Below are 15,349 nucleotides of genomic sequence, written 5' to 3'. Positions count from 1 at the left end.
TATTTCCATATTTAGTTGCCCATATTTTAATTGAAGATATGCCATAGAAACATTGTGAAATCAAATGGAATAATTTTACTCAATTAACCTATAAGTTTGAATGAAAGTGATAATAACTTTATTTAAAATAATTAAATTAAAATAATTATATAAAAATTAAATATTATAATAATAGCACTAGTAACAACATGACACTTGTGGCCTTCTGTGCCAAATTAACCCCAAGGGTCTAATTTTATCTTTTTACTTCAAAATAAAAACTAAAACTTTTACTCCAAAAACATTGATGTTTGCACAAACCCCTCATTAACGAATATACACAAATAAACGTTTATATTCAACATTATACATTGTCATAGATCACAATTTCCCAGAGACACAAAATTAGATCAATTCACTTCAAAACTGTTTTGACTGACTGAATCTAACAAATGTTGACAAAATAAAAAATAGTTTAGCCATTCATCAAAAGTGCTTGAATGAAAATGTATTTATTTATTTGAAAAAGGTGTAGTTACAGTATTCTGAAATTCTTAGTAAATGTATGAATTTCAGGTTAAATATGTAGTGTGTGTGTGTGTGTACGTGTATACACACATGCACATATATATTTTAAAATGTTTTATTCATCACGAACCAAGAAAAAACGGATCACGGTTTACACAAAAATATTAAGCAGCACAGCTGTTTTCAACATTGCTATAATAATAAGAAATGTTTCTTGAGCAAAAAAAACAGCATATTAAAATCATTTCTGAAGGATCATGTGACACTGAAGACTTGAGTGATGGCCATGACAGGAATAAATTACATTTTAAAGTATAGTTAAATAAAAGTTATTTTAAATTGTAATAATATTTCACAGTACTGGTTTACTGTATTTTTGGTTAAATAAATGCAGCCTTGATGAGCATAAGAGACTTATTTCAAAAACATAAGTATCACTGGCCCCAAACCTTTGAATGTTATTGTGTATCATGTTGAATGTTATCACTGATCATTGTGAAAATAATTCAAACATACAGTTGAAACCACACTCACTTGTGTGTGTATTGTATTTACAGAAGCGCCGTTCGAACCGTAAGATCAAGAGGAAGAAGTATGAAGATGATTGTGAGGCTCGACTGTCTGATGAAGAAATGAAGGTCATCGCCAAAGCCAAGAAGAGCAATCCCAACGCTCACAAACAGCCTGCAGTGCAACTGTTTGTGGTGAGAACACTGCAGTTAGCAGAGACTCGTTTCTCATGATGTATCCCAGCATTCTCAAGCAGTTCTCTGATCGTGAACATAATAATATTATATATTTAGCAGGTGTAAAGCCAGTTCATCCTTTTGTGTGTGTGAGATGGATGGATGGATGGATGGAAAGAAAGGATGGATGAAAGAAAGAAAGAAAGAAAGAAAGAAAGAAAGAAAGAAAGAAAGAAAGAAAGAAAGAAAGAAAGAAAGAAAGAAAGAAAAAAAGAAAGAGGAAGAAAGAAAGAGAAAGAAAGTTGTGTGTTTTAATTATGTATACAGAAACTTCATGATGGACTTCATGAATCTTAATGTTGGTTTATAGGAGAACCCAACTGAGGAGGATGCTGCGGTGGTTGATAAAATCATGGCATCTCGTGTGGTGAAAAAAGAGGTAAGAGTTCCACAATCCTCAATCTCTTTTATTTAGTGTTTTTCTTTCTCATCTTTAAAACTGGTTTTACACATGATGGTAATGTCCCCCAAATGCACCTTCTGTGAGCAGATTTTGTCAGGGGAGGGTCTCTGATTTCATGAGTGTGTACATCACGCAGCATGTTGATAAAAATAAAGCCATTTCAGTGCACTGTTGTTCTGAAATATGCTGGAATTCTAACCTTTCCTCAGACGTGGCATTTCAAGCAGAATCCTCATAGTTATTTTAGGCCCTGTTTACACATTTTGGTCAATCGGATCACAAGTGGATGATGCTAAATACAGGTGTGAACAGGGTCCAAAACGTTTTGAGCTTGTCCACTTTTAGTTAGTTGAAAAACGCGGTTTGCTTTCATAGTGTAAAGGCTCATGTGGTCGAATGCATTCAAACAGCCACAAATGACCCCCTGATCTCCGCCTGCTTACTTAATGCGTAAGCGAGTAGAGTAGCCTAGAGAAAATATGATTCCCAGTGCGCACAAAAAACTTACCAGATTACTTACCAGAGTGGTTGGTTACAAGGTTTACATTTTTATTAATATTTTTACCAACAATTTCTTTATTTGTGAAAAATACTGTAATATGATTACAGAAGAAGAAGTTGCCATCTAAAGTAAGTGTTTAATTAAAGGTTGTGTAGGTAAGAATTGTCTAAAGAACTTTTTTTCAAATTGGCTTAAACTGTCTTTATATACCAATACATAATTAAAATGTAAGTACTTTGAAAAAGAGAGTATAAAAATTGAGTGACTCTTGTGTATTTAATCTTCAAAAAACACAGCTCATTAATTCCTACCGGGACAAAACAATTGATTGGCTTACGCGACTGTCACTCTCCGTCGCCATGACTACCGCCGCTATTACTGCCCGTTTTTAGGTGGGAGTGAATGGAATTAATGAGCTGTGTTTATTGAAGATTAAATACACTAGAGTCACTCAGTTTTTTATACTCTCTATTTCAAAGTACTTGCATTTTAATTATGTATTGGTATATAAAGACAGTTTAAACAAATTTGAATAAAAGTTTTTTTAGACAATTCTGACCTTTTAAGAGATGTATTTTTTTATTCATTTTCAAATTATTTATTTCAAATTGATTAAATATTAATTTCAATAAATATAAAGGATATATATATTATATATCGGCTTTATATTGGCCACCCTGCTCTAAGATATCGACATCAGCATTGGCTATCAAAAAAACAATATCGGTCGACCACTATTTACCCGCCCATCGAAAAAATCATGACAGAAGTGGAAAAAAGAGAATAAAACACCAGGTGCAAAAGGGTATGGTGTCTCCTTCGTCTACTTGTGATCCGATTGACCAAAACGCATCTTAATACCAGGTGTAAACAGGTCCTTAGTTGAGTATCTGTATTAAACTTTAATGTTTGTCTTTCGCATGATCTATTAAATGCTTGTATCCCAAGCAAGTTATCTATGTCACTGAAATATGTTCTGTGAAGTCTGCATATGAAATGGACTTTTTTTTATTCTTCATTCAACAGGTTTCTCCTGGAGTGATGGTAGAAATTGAAGAGTATTATGTCAAATACAAAAACTAGTAAGTTAATTATGCACTGCTTTTGTCAGCTTTTCCAGTTCTCTCTGTTAGCTTTCAAGCTGTAAAAGATTATGTTTTTCATATTGCTAATAGCCAGGAGCAGCTCAGAGAGCAATTTAGTCATGTGTTGAGCACGCATAATTTAGCGCGTGTGTAAGGATCATTCAGTAATTATGTAAACGTGCGTGTGTTCTAGTTCGTATCTTCACTGTGAGTGGGCGACGGAGCAGCAGTTAGTGAAAGACAAGAGGATCCAGCAGAAAATCAAGCGCTTCAAGATCAAACAGGCGCAGAAAGCACACTTCTTTGCTGATGTAAGGATGCCTGTGTTTGTTTGTAACTTCAGCAAACACTCTTTTCTCACTAAATTGTTTTAATTTTTCATGTCATTTAGTCATCTGACAATTATAATCACTGGGGAGACACAATATTTATGTGTAATTATTAATGTATGTGTGTGTGTTTAAGATTGAGGAGGACCCATTCAATCCTGACTATGTAGAAGTGGACCGAGTTCTCGAGGTCTCATACTGTGAGGACAAGGACACCGGAGAGGTAGCGATTGCTTTGTAAATTGTATGTGTGTTTGTTCATCTGGGTAGGCATTTGGTGTAAGTCTCAAAGCCTTCTTTTTGTGTGAATGTGTAGCCGGTGGTGTATTACTTGGTGAAATGGTGCTCATTGCCATACGAGGACAGCACGTGGGAACTGAATGAAGACGTAGACCAGAGTAAGATTCAAGAGTTCAAAAAGCTGCAGGCAGCAAAACCACACACCAACAGAGTGGTGAGACCATCTCTCTTTTGCTCTCTCTTATACCATTATTATATTGTATTATATTATATTAAAATATTTATTTATGCTTGAAGTGCGCTCAACTAGATATATGCTTGATTATAACTCTCTTCTTCATTGTTTGATGAATTACTGTATTAATTGTACACAAACTTCTCTTTTGGGAAGCATCTGTAATAAGCATCTTTAATTAATATAGAAAGCAGGGCTGTCACAATATCAAGTTTTTCACTATACGGTTATCATGGCCAAAAGAATTCACAATAACGATATATCGTGGTATCTATAGAAAACTTATTAAAATAATGATATCAGTCAAATAGAATTAAAATAAATAATATTATTTTATAGTATTATACACAGTCTTAAAATATATGTCAATTGGCATTGCATTATAAATATACACTGTCCTTATGGACATACCCAAGATGGCTTGAAGAACACAGATAAACCAAAATACTGTCACAAAATACTGTGTTAATACTCTTCATGTTTAATCAGTCAAAATGTCTCCATCTGCGTTTTATTCAGCTTCAGCAATCCTTGGATGTCTTTGTCCATATTAGGGATTTTCTAAAACGTCATAAGTTTTATTACTCATGAGTCTCACTTGTTGACTTTCTATATGAGGGTGCCCGTCGGCGTCGAGTATGAATGAAACATAAATGACGTGAGAGTTTAGCGCTGCATAATGCTCACCATCTCATTTTTTGTGGTAAAAATGTAATAAAAATACTACTCTTTAAAGATATTTTAAGTAAACATGGATAAAGTATAAGTTTTTATCTGAATGAGCACACTTTCTAACTAAAAGCCCAGAGGGATATAAATATACGGAAACACAGAAAGGCATCAGCAGAACAAACTTTGTTGCATTATTTTCCTGTTATCACTGTAAAGCTGCTTTGAAACAATCTGTATTGTAAAAAGTGCTTTATAAATAAAGAAAGATGACTTGATAACAGAGGGGTGAACAAGTTTGGTATTGTCCTCTTCTGCGTTGATCGACAAGTCCTGCAGACTGGGGTGATTAACGAGTCATTTTCGCAATGTCCAAATATTTTCCACACTGGCGAGCTAACCTTCTTGGAGTGTGTAGAGTGTTTCGTCTGTCGTATCTGACGACATGCTTTTACGCGGCAGCACTAGCTGCGCGCTATGACTGCTTGTGTTTTATGACGGGTGGCAACCAGTGTTAAGGTGCAATACCAACACCTAGTATACATTGGAATGTCAACCAGATACTGGCGCTGGATCATTTACATCACATTATCAAATGTGTACTACTCATTTGAAATATTAGTTATCGCCCCTAATTAGCATGATAACGATATAATTTTTTTTATATATATATCACGGTTATCATCAATACCAGTATATGACGACACACACAATAGAAAGGAGACGTGTTTGGGCTAAAAAGAACAATTGTGTCTGTATTTAAATATGCATGGTGAATTGGTGTACCAAAGCAGATAGCACCTTGTTAAAGTGTATCACGGGTGGATAGTGAGTAATTGTTGGTGCTAAAATGCTGTTTACTGAATCTTCCTTGCTGTCTTTATCTAAGGAGCGTCCTCCAGCGAGTAACTGGAAGAAGCGGGAGCAATCGCGAGAGTATTGTAATGGAAACTGTCTCAGGGATTATCAGCTGGAGGGGGTTAACTGGCTTCTCTTCAACTGGTACAACAGGTAAGTAAAGCTCAGCCCTGACACACAGATCCTTTCTCTTTAACTTTCCTCATATATGTCAATAAAAGTACTCAGTGCAACTTCAGCATATGGTGTACTTTTCATTTGTAGACTTGTGACTTCATGGCTTTTCTAATGTTATATACTTTGTATCTGTTCTTTTGCCTGTGTTTCTTGTGTGTAGATAAGATAACTGAATGGCAGATAGGCAGGATAGCTGTGTTGTGGAAGTCTAGCCTCCCATTCAGACTTTGAACAGCATTTAGACCATCAATGGCAATGATAAATTAATTAAATGACTTAAAATTGCTTTTGTACAAAAGCTACTTACAAACCTAATTTGAAAGCCATTTAAGAGTTACTCAAAGATATTACCAGCCTTTTCTATTTTAGTCCTTGTTTTTGATTACATTATATTATTGATTATCAATTTGACACATTGGGCCCTATTTTAACGATCTGAAACGCAAGTGTCAAAGCGCAAAGCGCAAGTAACTTTGTGGGCGGATCCCGGCGCTGTTGCTATTTTCCCGGTGGGATAAATGCATCTTGCGCCTGGCGCAAATCTAAAAGGGGTTGGTCTGAAGTAGCTTCATTATTCATAGGTGTGGTTTGGGCGTAACGTGAAATAAACCAATCAGAGCGTCCTCTCACATTCCCCTTAAGAGCAGGCGCGCTTGTTCCATGGCAGATCGCTATTATAACGGTGGATTTGCCAGCGCACACCAGAAGCGGTCCACAGCCGAGGAGAAGTGACATTGGGGATGATGGGAGAAACCAACCCAAATTAGCTTCGGTTAAACAGGCGTATCATTTGGGTAAATGTGTAGGCTAATCTAGATTATTTATTTTTTTAATCTAGATAGATCTTTTCCACATCTTCACGGACACAACAATGATTTCCCTCGTGTGTTAATATTTTTCCTTGTAATAATGTATGATTTGCAAAAATTAAAACTGCTGCTTCTGTTTATATTAGAGAATCAAAGTGGATGCGCGTTAACACGCTACATTATGGCCAAGCACGCGCCCTTAAAATACCATATCACTAACGCGCAACGCGCCACTGTCTTTAAACTGTTTTTTTCTTGGTCAGTGACGCAATTGCTGTCTAAAACTGGAAAATAACACTGGGAACTTTTGCGCCGGAACTCGCCTCCTCTTTGCGCTGAACCGCCCCCGCGAGCGCAAGTTCATTCCCTAATTTACTGACGTGCGTCAGTGGAGGGAAAAGTCAGCTGTGCGCGGGTGCAAAATAGGAATGATACATGCGTCGGTGTTCAAAGTCAATTGCGCTGGGTGCAAGATAGGGCCCTTAGTCTTGTTAGCCTGGTATATTGTGTGTGGGAATTTTTAAAAAGCAAAAATGTAATAAAAAAAAAACTGTCTCAATTTTCAGGCGTAACTGTATTCTGGCGGATGAGATGGGTCTGGGAAAGACCATCCAGTCTATCACGTTTCTGGAAGAGATCTATCGCACAGGGATAAAGACGCCGTTCCTCATCATCGCCCCTCTCTCTACCATCACTAACTGGGAGAGAGAGTTCAGAACCTGGACGCACCTTAATGTTATAGTGTACCATGGCAGTGTGGTCAGCAGACAGATGCTGCAGCAGTATGAGATGTATTTCAGAGACGCGCAGGTGAGATTTCACACACACACACACACACACACACACACACACACACACACACACACACACAGGCCAGCTCCACATTGATCTAGACCTCTTAACTGTAATTCAAGGCTTTTGAATTGCTTACCTTCTAGTATCATGTTTTGTAAAAGAGAAATATAGAGGTGGAAAAGCCACAACTCAATTATGGTTATTTTATTCCTTTTCACACTAAATTTAATTGTATCTCTGAGAATGTCCATATATAGTAATGCTTGATATAAAAAAAGTAAATGTAAATGTTAGAAATGTGTCAGCTGGTAGAACATTTAAAACACAACCACATGGTTAATATATATTATACAGTTTTATTATGCAATGTCCTGCAAAAATAACTGTATCATGATATATACTGTTTCTATGACATAAAAATACCCAAACGCTGATATATGATTTTGGTTATATCACTTACCCCTAATAATTGTTTAATGATGTACCATACAAAACCTCAGGGAGCACAAAAAACAACTGTGGAAAATGTTTGCAAGCACTTATTATGTGCTCTCCCTCTCCCTCTCCCTCTCCCTCTCCCTCTCCCTCTCCCTCTCCCTCTCCCTCTCTCCAACAGGGTCGTGTGATAAGAGGTGCATACCGGTTTCAGGCAGTCATTACAACATTTGAGATGATTTTGGGAGGCTGTCCAGAGCTTAATGCAATAGACTGGCGCTGTGTCATCATTGATGAAGCCCATCGGCTCAAAAATAAGAACTGCAAGCTACTGGAGGGCTTCAAACTTATGAGTCTGGTACAAATGAGACAATATTACACCTATATTTATACCTTATAACAGATGTCATTTCCCCCCAATTTTTAACTTGGTATCTGTTGACCTCTTGTCCCGTAGGAGCATAAGGTGTTGTTGACGGGCACTCCCCTACAAAACACGGTAGAAGAACTCTTTAGTCTGCTGCACTTCCTGGAGCCGACCCGCTTCCCTTCTGAAAGCACCTTCATGCAGGAATTTGGAGACCTCAAGACTGAGGAGCAGGTGCTGCATTTGTATATACTTTATATATTACCTTGTATTAATTAGTATGTATGTTCTGTATATATTAACTCTGCTCCATTTGTACATGTGTGCGCATATAGGTCCAGAAACTCCAGGCCATCCTGAAACCGATGATGCTGCGTCGTCTTAAAGAAGACGTGGAGAAGAAGTTAGCCCCTAAAGAGGAGACCATCATCGAAGTGGAACTCACCAACATCCAGAAGAAATACTACCGCGCCATACTAGAGAAGAACTTCTCGTTCCTTTCTAAAGGAGCTGGCCAAGCCAATGTCCCAAACCTGCTCAACACCATGATGGAACTGCGGAAATGCTGCAACCATCCCTACCTCATCAAAGGTACTACCACACAAAACCCTACTGCTGTCAAAACCAACACACCTTCAATAGGCAAGGTCCTAAGGAGTCTCTCGCTCTCTCTTTTGCTTCCAGGGGCTGAGGAGAAGATCTTGGAGGACTTTAAGGTGTACAGCCCCACAGCAGTAGATTTCCACCTGCAGGCTATGATTCAGTCGGCCGGTAAACTCGTTCTCATTGACAAGCTGCTCCCCAAGATGAAGGCCGGTGGACACAAAGTACTCATCTTCTCTCAGATGGTGCGCTGCCTGGACATCCTGGAAGACTACCTCATCCAGAGAAGGTGGGAATCAAAAACAAGAGAGATCACAAAAAAAATGTATGGTACTTGTAAGTAGAGGTGTATTTCATTGATGTGGCTCTCGTTGTGTTCACACAGAGTTCATGGGGTTTAACTGCATTTTGGGATGTTCTGAATTTGTTTTAGATGCTTACAGGGTTATATATGCAGTTTTAACAAGTAGCCTAATCTGCTTTTTTGGCAGGAGTTCAATGCCACAGTTTGCTTACCCCAGTTTCAGTTGTGTTCACGTGTTCCTTATCTCTCTAGGCCTGTATACAGAGCTCTTTGCTGTTGAACCCCTTAGCACCACCGATATCACGTGACTGTTCAATGCAGTGGCTAGGATTAGTTTATTTCCTAAGGAAAAATTCTCATTAATTTTTCCTCTTGCCTCAGCTTGTCTTTGACAATCTAACAGTGTGTACAGTGTACCATTTGTGAACAAAGTGTTGTGTATGTTGGCCAATGCAGCTAGGGTGCAGAAGGACACAGACACTCCAGGGACCCCACATCAGGCACACAGTCCCAGAGGCACAGCTCTGCCCAAAGTGGGTCAGAGAAAGCAGGAAGTTACAGGGGAAAATAGGAGATTGTTACTGTTAATAAAAAGAGAGGAAGAGATCAAGGACATGAGTGGAAAGAATGAAAGAAAGAGTGACTGAAATGATGATTAGGGATAGGAAAGAGGTTTACGAGCGAGCTAGGGACGTACTGATGCAACATTGTTATTGGATAAACATCCATGCCAGAGATGATGGCGATACAGCTTAACTTGTATTGAACCTGGAATATTCCGTTAACAAATTCAGTTCTAATGTAAAGACAAAAAAATATGTGTAAGTTGTTTCAGTTATTTTGGATGACACTCAAAATATATATAGGATCATGTGAATGTGTTGATGCATATACACAACTATAAATATACCGGTATGATACCGGTATATTTATAGTTGTGTATATGTTCTGTATATTAACCGTTCTAACGTTTTGGGTCAGTAAGATTTTTTTGTTTTGTTATAAATGAATATTTTTATTCAGCAATCTTTTATTCAGTGAAACGTATCACGGTTTTCACAAAAATATTTAGCTGCACAAATGTTTTCAACATTGATAATAATAACAAAATTATTCTTGAGCAACCTCTGTGATACTGAAGACTGCTGAAAATTCAACTTTGCCATCACAGGAATAAATTAAAATTTAAAACACAAAACAGTTATTTTATATTGTAATAATGTTTCACAATACTGCTGTTTCTACTATATTTGTCAGCCTGGGTGAGCTTAAGATTTCAGAAACATTAAAAAACTCAGAACGCTGGCGTATGATTGTATGATTTTTTTGCACCTACTGTGTGGAAGTGCTCAATAAAGTACATTGATCTGTAATTTCTAAGTCAAACTGACCTTTTTCAGATACCTCTATGAGCGGATAGACGGCCGTGTACGTGGGAACCTCCGTCAAGCAGCAATTGACCGCTTCAGTAAACCGGACTCCGATCGCTTCGTCTTCCTGCTGTGTACACGAGCAGGTGGGCTCGGTATTAACCTCACAGCTGCTGACACCTGTATCATCTTTGACTCTGACTGGAACCCACAGAACGACCTGCAGGTACACACACACACACACACACACACTTAAAAATAAAAAAGCATCGTAGATGTTCCTGTTGGCTCACCTCTCTTTTTTCCCCCTTCTTTGTTCCACAGGCTCAGGCTCGCTGCCACCGGATTGGTCAGAATAAAGCTGTTAAAGTATATCGACTAATCACACGCAACTCGTATGAGCGAGAGATGTTCGATAGAGCCAGTCTGAAGCTGGGATTGGATAAAGCGGTGCTTCAGAGCATGAGTGGACGGGACAACAGTCTAGGAGGAGGAGGGGTAAGTCGTCAAATGTCAACCGTGTACCAGGGTTTTCTCTAGCCCTCGATGTGGTTCCCTACATAGAGATTTGCATGATGGATGCTGTGGACCAGTGGTATTCAAATGACTTGGTTCTATCCAGATTGCGGGACGTAATTGCGACATTTTACTGTTTCTACTGATTAATGTGAGCAGCACTTCATAACAACGGATCAGTTCACACCAAAAGTGTTTAGGGCCGTTTATAGTAATGATCTTTCGCCACTACGTTGTCTAGATCCAAACGCGATTCATTCAAGCCCTTTCCGTTCCTTGCGCTTTGCTTCTCTCTCCCGCTAAAAAGATGCAAAGCGCCACAAGAGCTGCAGATGACGTAGTTATTTTAACTACAGTGAGCAGCAAACTAGATACTTTTGCTAAAACGCTGCAGAAAACAAGAATGCAGCAAATACAATTATTTGTATCTGTCATACAGATGACTCCGACTGTTTAATTAAACCAGGTTTGTGACAAGTTAATGCATGGCTCTTTTAGACGTTTTTTTTTTTCATACATTTAGCATTATTAATCAGCATATTAAGAGCATTTCATAATATAAAATGTTATAATTTGGAAAGTTATTTAGAGATGGTAAGGGAAGACAAAAAACTTTGAAATTACAAGTGAATTTTTTGTCCTCATGATGAGAGTTTTGATTATTAGATTATGTACGTTGTTTATTTTTGGTACGGTAGTTTATTATTTAGAGCAAAATGGTCATTACTTTTCTTAAGAGTAAACCCTGCACCCCCACTATGTTCTCAGTCCCAAGGCCTTCTTTGTGTCATACACAAAGGTGTCTAAATGTAAAAAGAAAAAATAATAATGATGATAATAATAGCCTAATAAAACATCTGATCTAACCTTTTTATATTAATACCCAGTTGGGAGAAATATTTACTTTCTTTGTTAACATTTTGTAGGCATCACTGCTTTTGGCTCTCGAGGCCCAAGATTCTCATCTCTGAGTTGTTTAGAATTGTTTCTTTAAAAAATACTACGGCCTCCCCAATGGAAATGTGTAACTGTTCCAAAACTGTGTTGTCCGGCGGACCTCCGCTGGGAAGGAAATATAGAGACCGCATCTTTTGGAACTTTAATTGAATACCCCTGCTGTAGACAATTCTAGTCTGTTTTTTTTGTTGTTTTTTTTTGTACTAGTCTATTATATATTGTAGTAGTCTCATTCTCTTTCCTTCTTCATCTTTATAGCAGATGCAGCAGCAGCTCTCTAAGAAGGAAATCGAGGACCTTCTGCGGCGTGGAGCTTACGGTGCCATCATGGATGAGGAAGATGAGGGGGCTAAATTTTGTGAAGAGGACATTGACCAAATCCTGCAACGCAGAACCAAGACCATAACTATTGAATCTGAGGGCCGGGGCTCCACCTTTGCCAAGGTCAACTTCCTTCTTTTGGCTTAAAAGTATTGATCATATATTTTTTTCCGTACATTTCCTCTTATTAAATACATTTTCAGTTGTTAAGGCTGCACAAATGTAATTAAAAAGGACATCTGAAAATTAAGAAATTCAGACAAATATAAGTAATTGTAATTTTACCTTTGTTCTGTAAAATATATATTTTTTATTAAATACTCTTTAAGTTACAGTACAATAGTATTATTACAGTAATATATAATATGTATTATTTTGTTTAATATTTTTATTTAATAATAACATAAAAACTATGATTGTTATATTGAATAGGTCAATTTAAGTCTTCAGAGTAAATTTTTTTATTTTATTTTTTTATGCAGATGCACTCCAATCTCCAATCACCCCAAAAGACCAGAATCATTCTATAATTATAAATTGTATAACAAGTCATTTACATTTTTTTTCATATCACAGTATTTATCACATTATCATATTTTTTTTATTTTTTTATTCAATATTGTGCTTTCTTAATTCTTGGGTGCATATGTGCTTATACCTTCCATATCTGTTTTTGTTTTTTGTTTTTTTCAACTGCAAGGGTCATTTTAGAGACATTTTTAACATAATGTTTGCTGTGCCCACAGGCCAGTTTTGTAGCTTCAGGGAACAGAACAGACATCTCTCTGGATGACCCCAACTTCTGGGACAAGTGGGCCAAGAAAGCAGAGATTGACATGGATACTGTCAATGGCAGAGTAAGTTATACACAAACTCTTCCGTATGAATGAGAAGTTTCACATTAGAGCAGAGTAGCCCACATCCACCAGGCTGATCAGGTCAAAGTGTATATGTATGCAAATTCTTTGCAGTGCCAGAATTACTTTGAGAACGGTTTGCCTAGACATCCGTGTTAATAAAAAATAAGGAATCAAGTAATGGAAAGCTATTTCGAGTATCAATGGCTGATGGGAAACCCCCCAGAAATGAGATTGAGATGCTTTGCTGTAAGAGATGACAGGATGCTGGCTAACTTGATTGGTGTTTAATGTTATGTACTTTATGAAATTAACTCAATCATTGTTTTCTGTGGGCTCTATTGTGTTTTAGTTGTAAGTGCTGGACTTAAGAGTGCATAATGATTTGGCGGTTGGCGTTATTTAAATCCATAGCACTGCTCTTTGTAAAGGTGTGTCAGTGGTTATTTTTTCACTTGTGTCTTTTGATGTGGTTTTGCTACAGAACAGTCTGGTGATCGACACCCCTCGGGTCAGGAAACAGACCCGGCCGTTCAGCGCCACTAAGGATGAGCTGGCCGAGCTCTCTGAAGGGGAGAGCAGCGGAGACGACAAACCCAAACTCCGCCGGCCACATGACCGGCTCAACAGCTATGGCCGCACGGAGTGCTTCAGGGTGGAGAAAAATCTGTTGGTTTATGGGTGAGTGATGGCTGGTGTTCTGCTGATATGGGTTTTGGTGATTTGTGTATGGCAGTACAATAACTACACTACTGTTCAAAAGTTTGGGGTCTGTAAGATTTTTTAAATGTTTTTGAAAGAAGTCTCATATGCTCACCAAGGCTGCATTTATTTGATAAAAAATACAGTAAAAAACTGTAATATTGTGAAATATTATTACAAATAAAAAATAACTTTTCTGTTTTTATATATTTTAAAATACCATTTGTTCCTGTGATTGAATTTGTTTCTATGGACGTAGGTGGGGCCGCTGGAAGGACATCCTGACTCACGGCCGCTTTAAGCGACAGCTGAGTGAGCGTGACGTGGAGTGTATATGCAGGGCGCTCCTGTCGTACTGTCTCGTTCATTACCGTGGAGACGACAAAATCAAGAGTTTCATGTGGGATCTGATCGCTCCCACGGAGGACGGCAGGACCAAGGAACTTCAGAACCATTTGGGTATGAGGACTGAAGCGTTGTTATTAATTAATTCAATTTGCTTTTGCATTTTGATCAGGTCAGGAGAATAATGAATCTCTCATCATTTCGAGTTTTGAATGTGACTTGCGCAGGTTTATCGACTCCAGTACCGCGAGGCAGAAAAGGAAAGAAGATGAAGATTCAGTCCAGCTCATTTGACATCCAGAAGGCAGAGTGGATCCGAAAACACAACCCAGAACACATGTTGTCTGATGATGGGTACAAGAAACACCTGAAACACCACTGCAACAAGTGAGTACCGCACAGTCTTCAGTGTCACATGATCCTTCAGATATGATTCTAATAAGATGATTTGGTGCTCATGAAATTAACGTTCCTATTATTACCAGTGCCAAACACTGCCTAATTTTGTGATAAATATTTGTCAGGATTCTCTTGATAATTTAAAAATAAGAGCATTTGTCTTATTTCAGTTGAATGCATCCTTGCTGAATAAAAGTGTTAATTAAAAAAAAAGAATCTTACTGGCACCAATTTTTTGAACAGTACTGTAAACGCGCTTCTTTGCACAATCTCATGTAATATTCACTGGCATATGGCTGGTGTTAATGGGCACTAAGTCGTGCTGCATTGTGCAACGACAAAGGAAGCAGAAGTCATTCGTTTTCAATGAAAGTTGCTTTTTTGTTGGCAACTGTTGGTGATGCAATGTAGGCATGTCTGGTTTTGACAAAGTTGAGAAGAAATATCCAGTGATGTTCATGATGATAGCACTTCATACCAATAGGCATGAAGACACTGAAGCTCACAGATCAATCATATGTGACATATTGTAGTCAAATGTTGGCAAGATAGAAGGAGAATTAGTATTACTGTGAGCGTTTTCAGTGTTCTATATGTTCATTTCTGTCCACTTACAGGCTTTTCAAATTTAAATAAATGATGCATAAAAAAACATATCTGCAATCATGAATGCAATCAGAATTTGCATTTTGAGTGATTTTGGTTCATGCATTCATAATCATCCATCTTGTCTATGTCATGATTTATTATGGACTGCTGCAAATTATATTTAAGAACATGTTTAGCAGCAAGATCATTGTTTCCTGATCAAATTTTTG

The 15,349-nt window shown here is 37.7% G+C and overlaps 1 protein-coding gene across 8 annotated transcripts in view; it reads left to right on the top strand.

Annotated features, from left to right (window-relative positions):
- The window catches only part of chd9 (chromodomain helicase DNA binding protein 9), a 74,576-nt gene that overhangs the window by 42,589 nt on the left and 16,638 nt on the right, over window positions 1-15,349 (top strand). For all 8 annotated transcript variants that reach the window (XM_079605414.1, XM_079605416.1, XM_079605415.1 and 5 more), the window contains 19 exons: window positions 1,065-1,211; window positions 1,564-1,632; window positions 3,185-3,240; window positions 3,437-3,554; window positions 3,709-3,795; window positions 3,889-4,026; window positions 5,606-5,727; window positions 7,127-7,370; window positions 7,972-8,148; window positions 8,248-8,391; window positions 8,493-8,748; window positions 8,842-9,049; window positions 10,465-10,660; window positions 10,759-10,932; window positions 12,166-12,351; window positions 12,975-13,085; window positions 13,570-13,766; window positions 14,047-14,246; window positions 14,360-14,519. In XM_079605414.1, the coding sequence (XP_079461540.1) occupies window positions 1,065-1,211; window positions 1,564-1,632; window positions 3,185-3,240; window positions 3,437-3,554; window positions 3,709-3,795; window positions 3,889-4,026; window positions 5,606-5,727; window positions 7,127-7,370; window positions 7,972-8,148; window positions 8,248-8,391; window positions 8,493-8,748; window positions 8,842-9,049; window positions 10,465-10,660; window positions 10,759-10,932; window positions 12,166-12,351; window positions 12,975-13,085; window positions 13,570-13,766; window positions 14,047-14,246; window positions 14,360-14,519 (2,990 nt within the window). The remainder of the gene's footprint in view (window positions 1-1,064; window positions 1,212-1,563; window positions 1,633-3,184; window positions 3,241-3,436; window positions 3,555-3,708; window positions 3,796-3,888; window positions 4,027-5,605; window positions 5,728-7,126; window positions 7,371-7,971; window positions 8,149-8,247; window positions 8,392-8,492; window positions 8,749-8,841; window positions 9,050-10,464; window positions 10,661-10,758; window positions 10,933-12,165; window positions 12,352-12,974; window positions 13,086-13,569; window positions 13,767-14,046; window positions 14,247-14,359; window positions 14,520-15,349) is intronic.

The sequence above is a fragment of the Phoxinus phoxinus genome (genome assembly GCF_949152265.1).
Source record: "Phoxinus phoxinus genome assembly, chromosome: 2".
In the NCBI taxonomy this organism is placed as follows: domain Eukaryota; kingdom Metazoa; phylum Chordata; class Actinopteri; order Cypriniformes; family Leuciscidae; genus Phoxinus; species Phoxinus phoxinus.
This window is presented reverse-complemented; position numbering and strand designations above follow the sequence as displayed.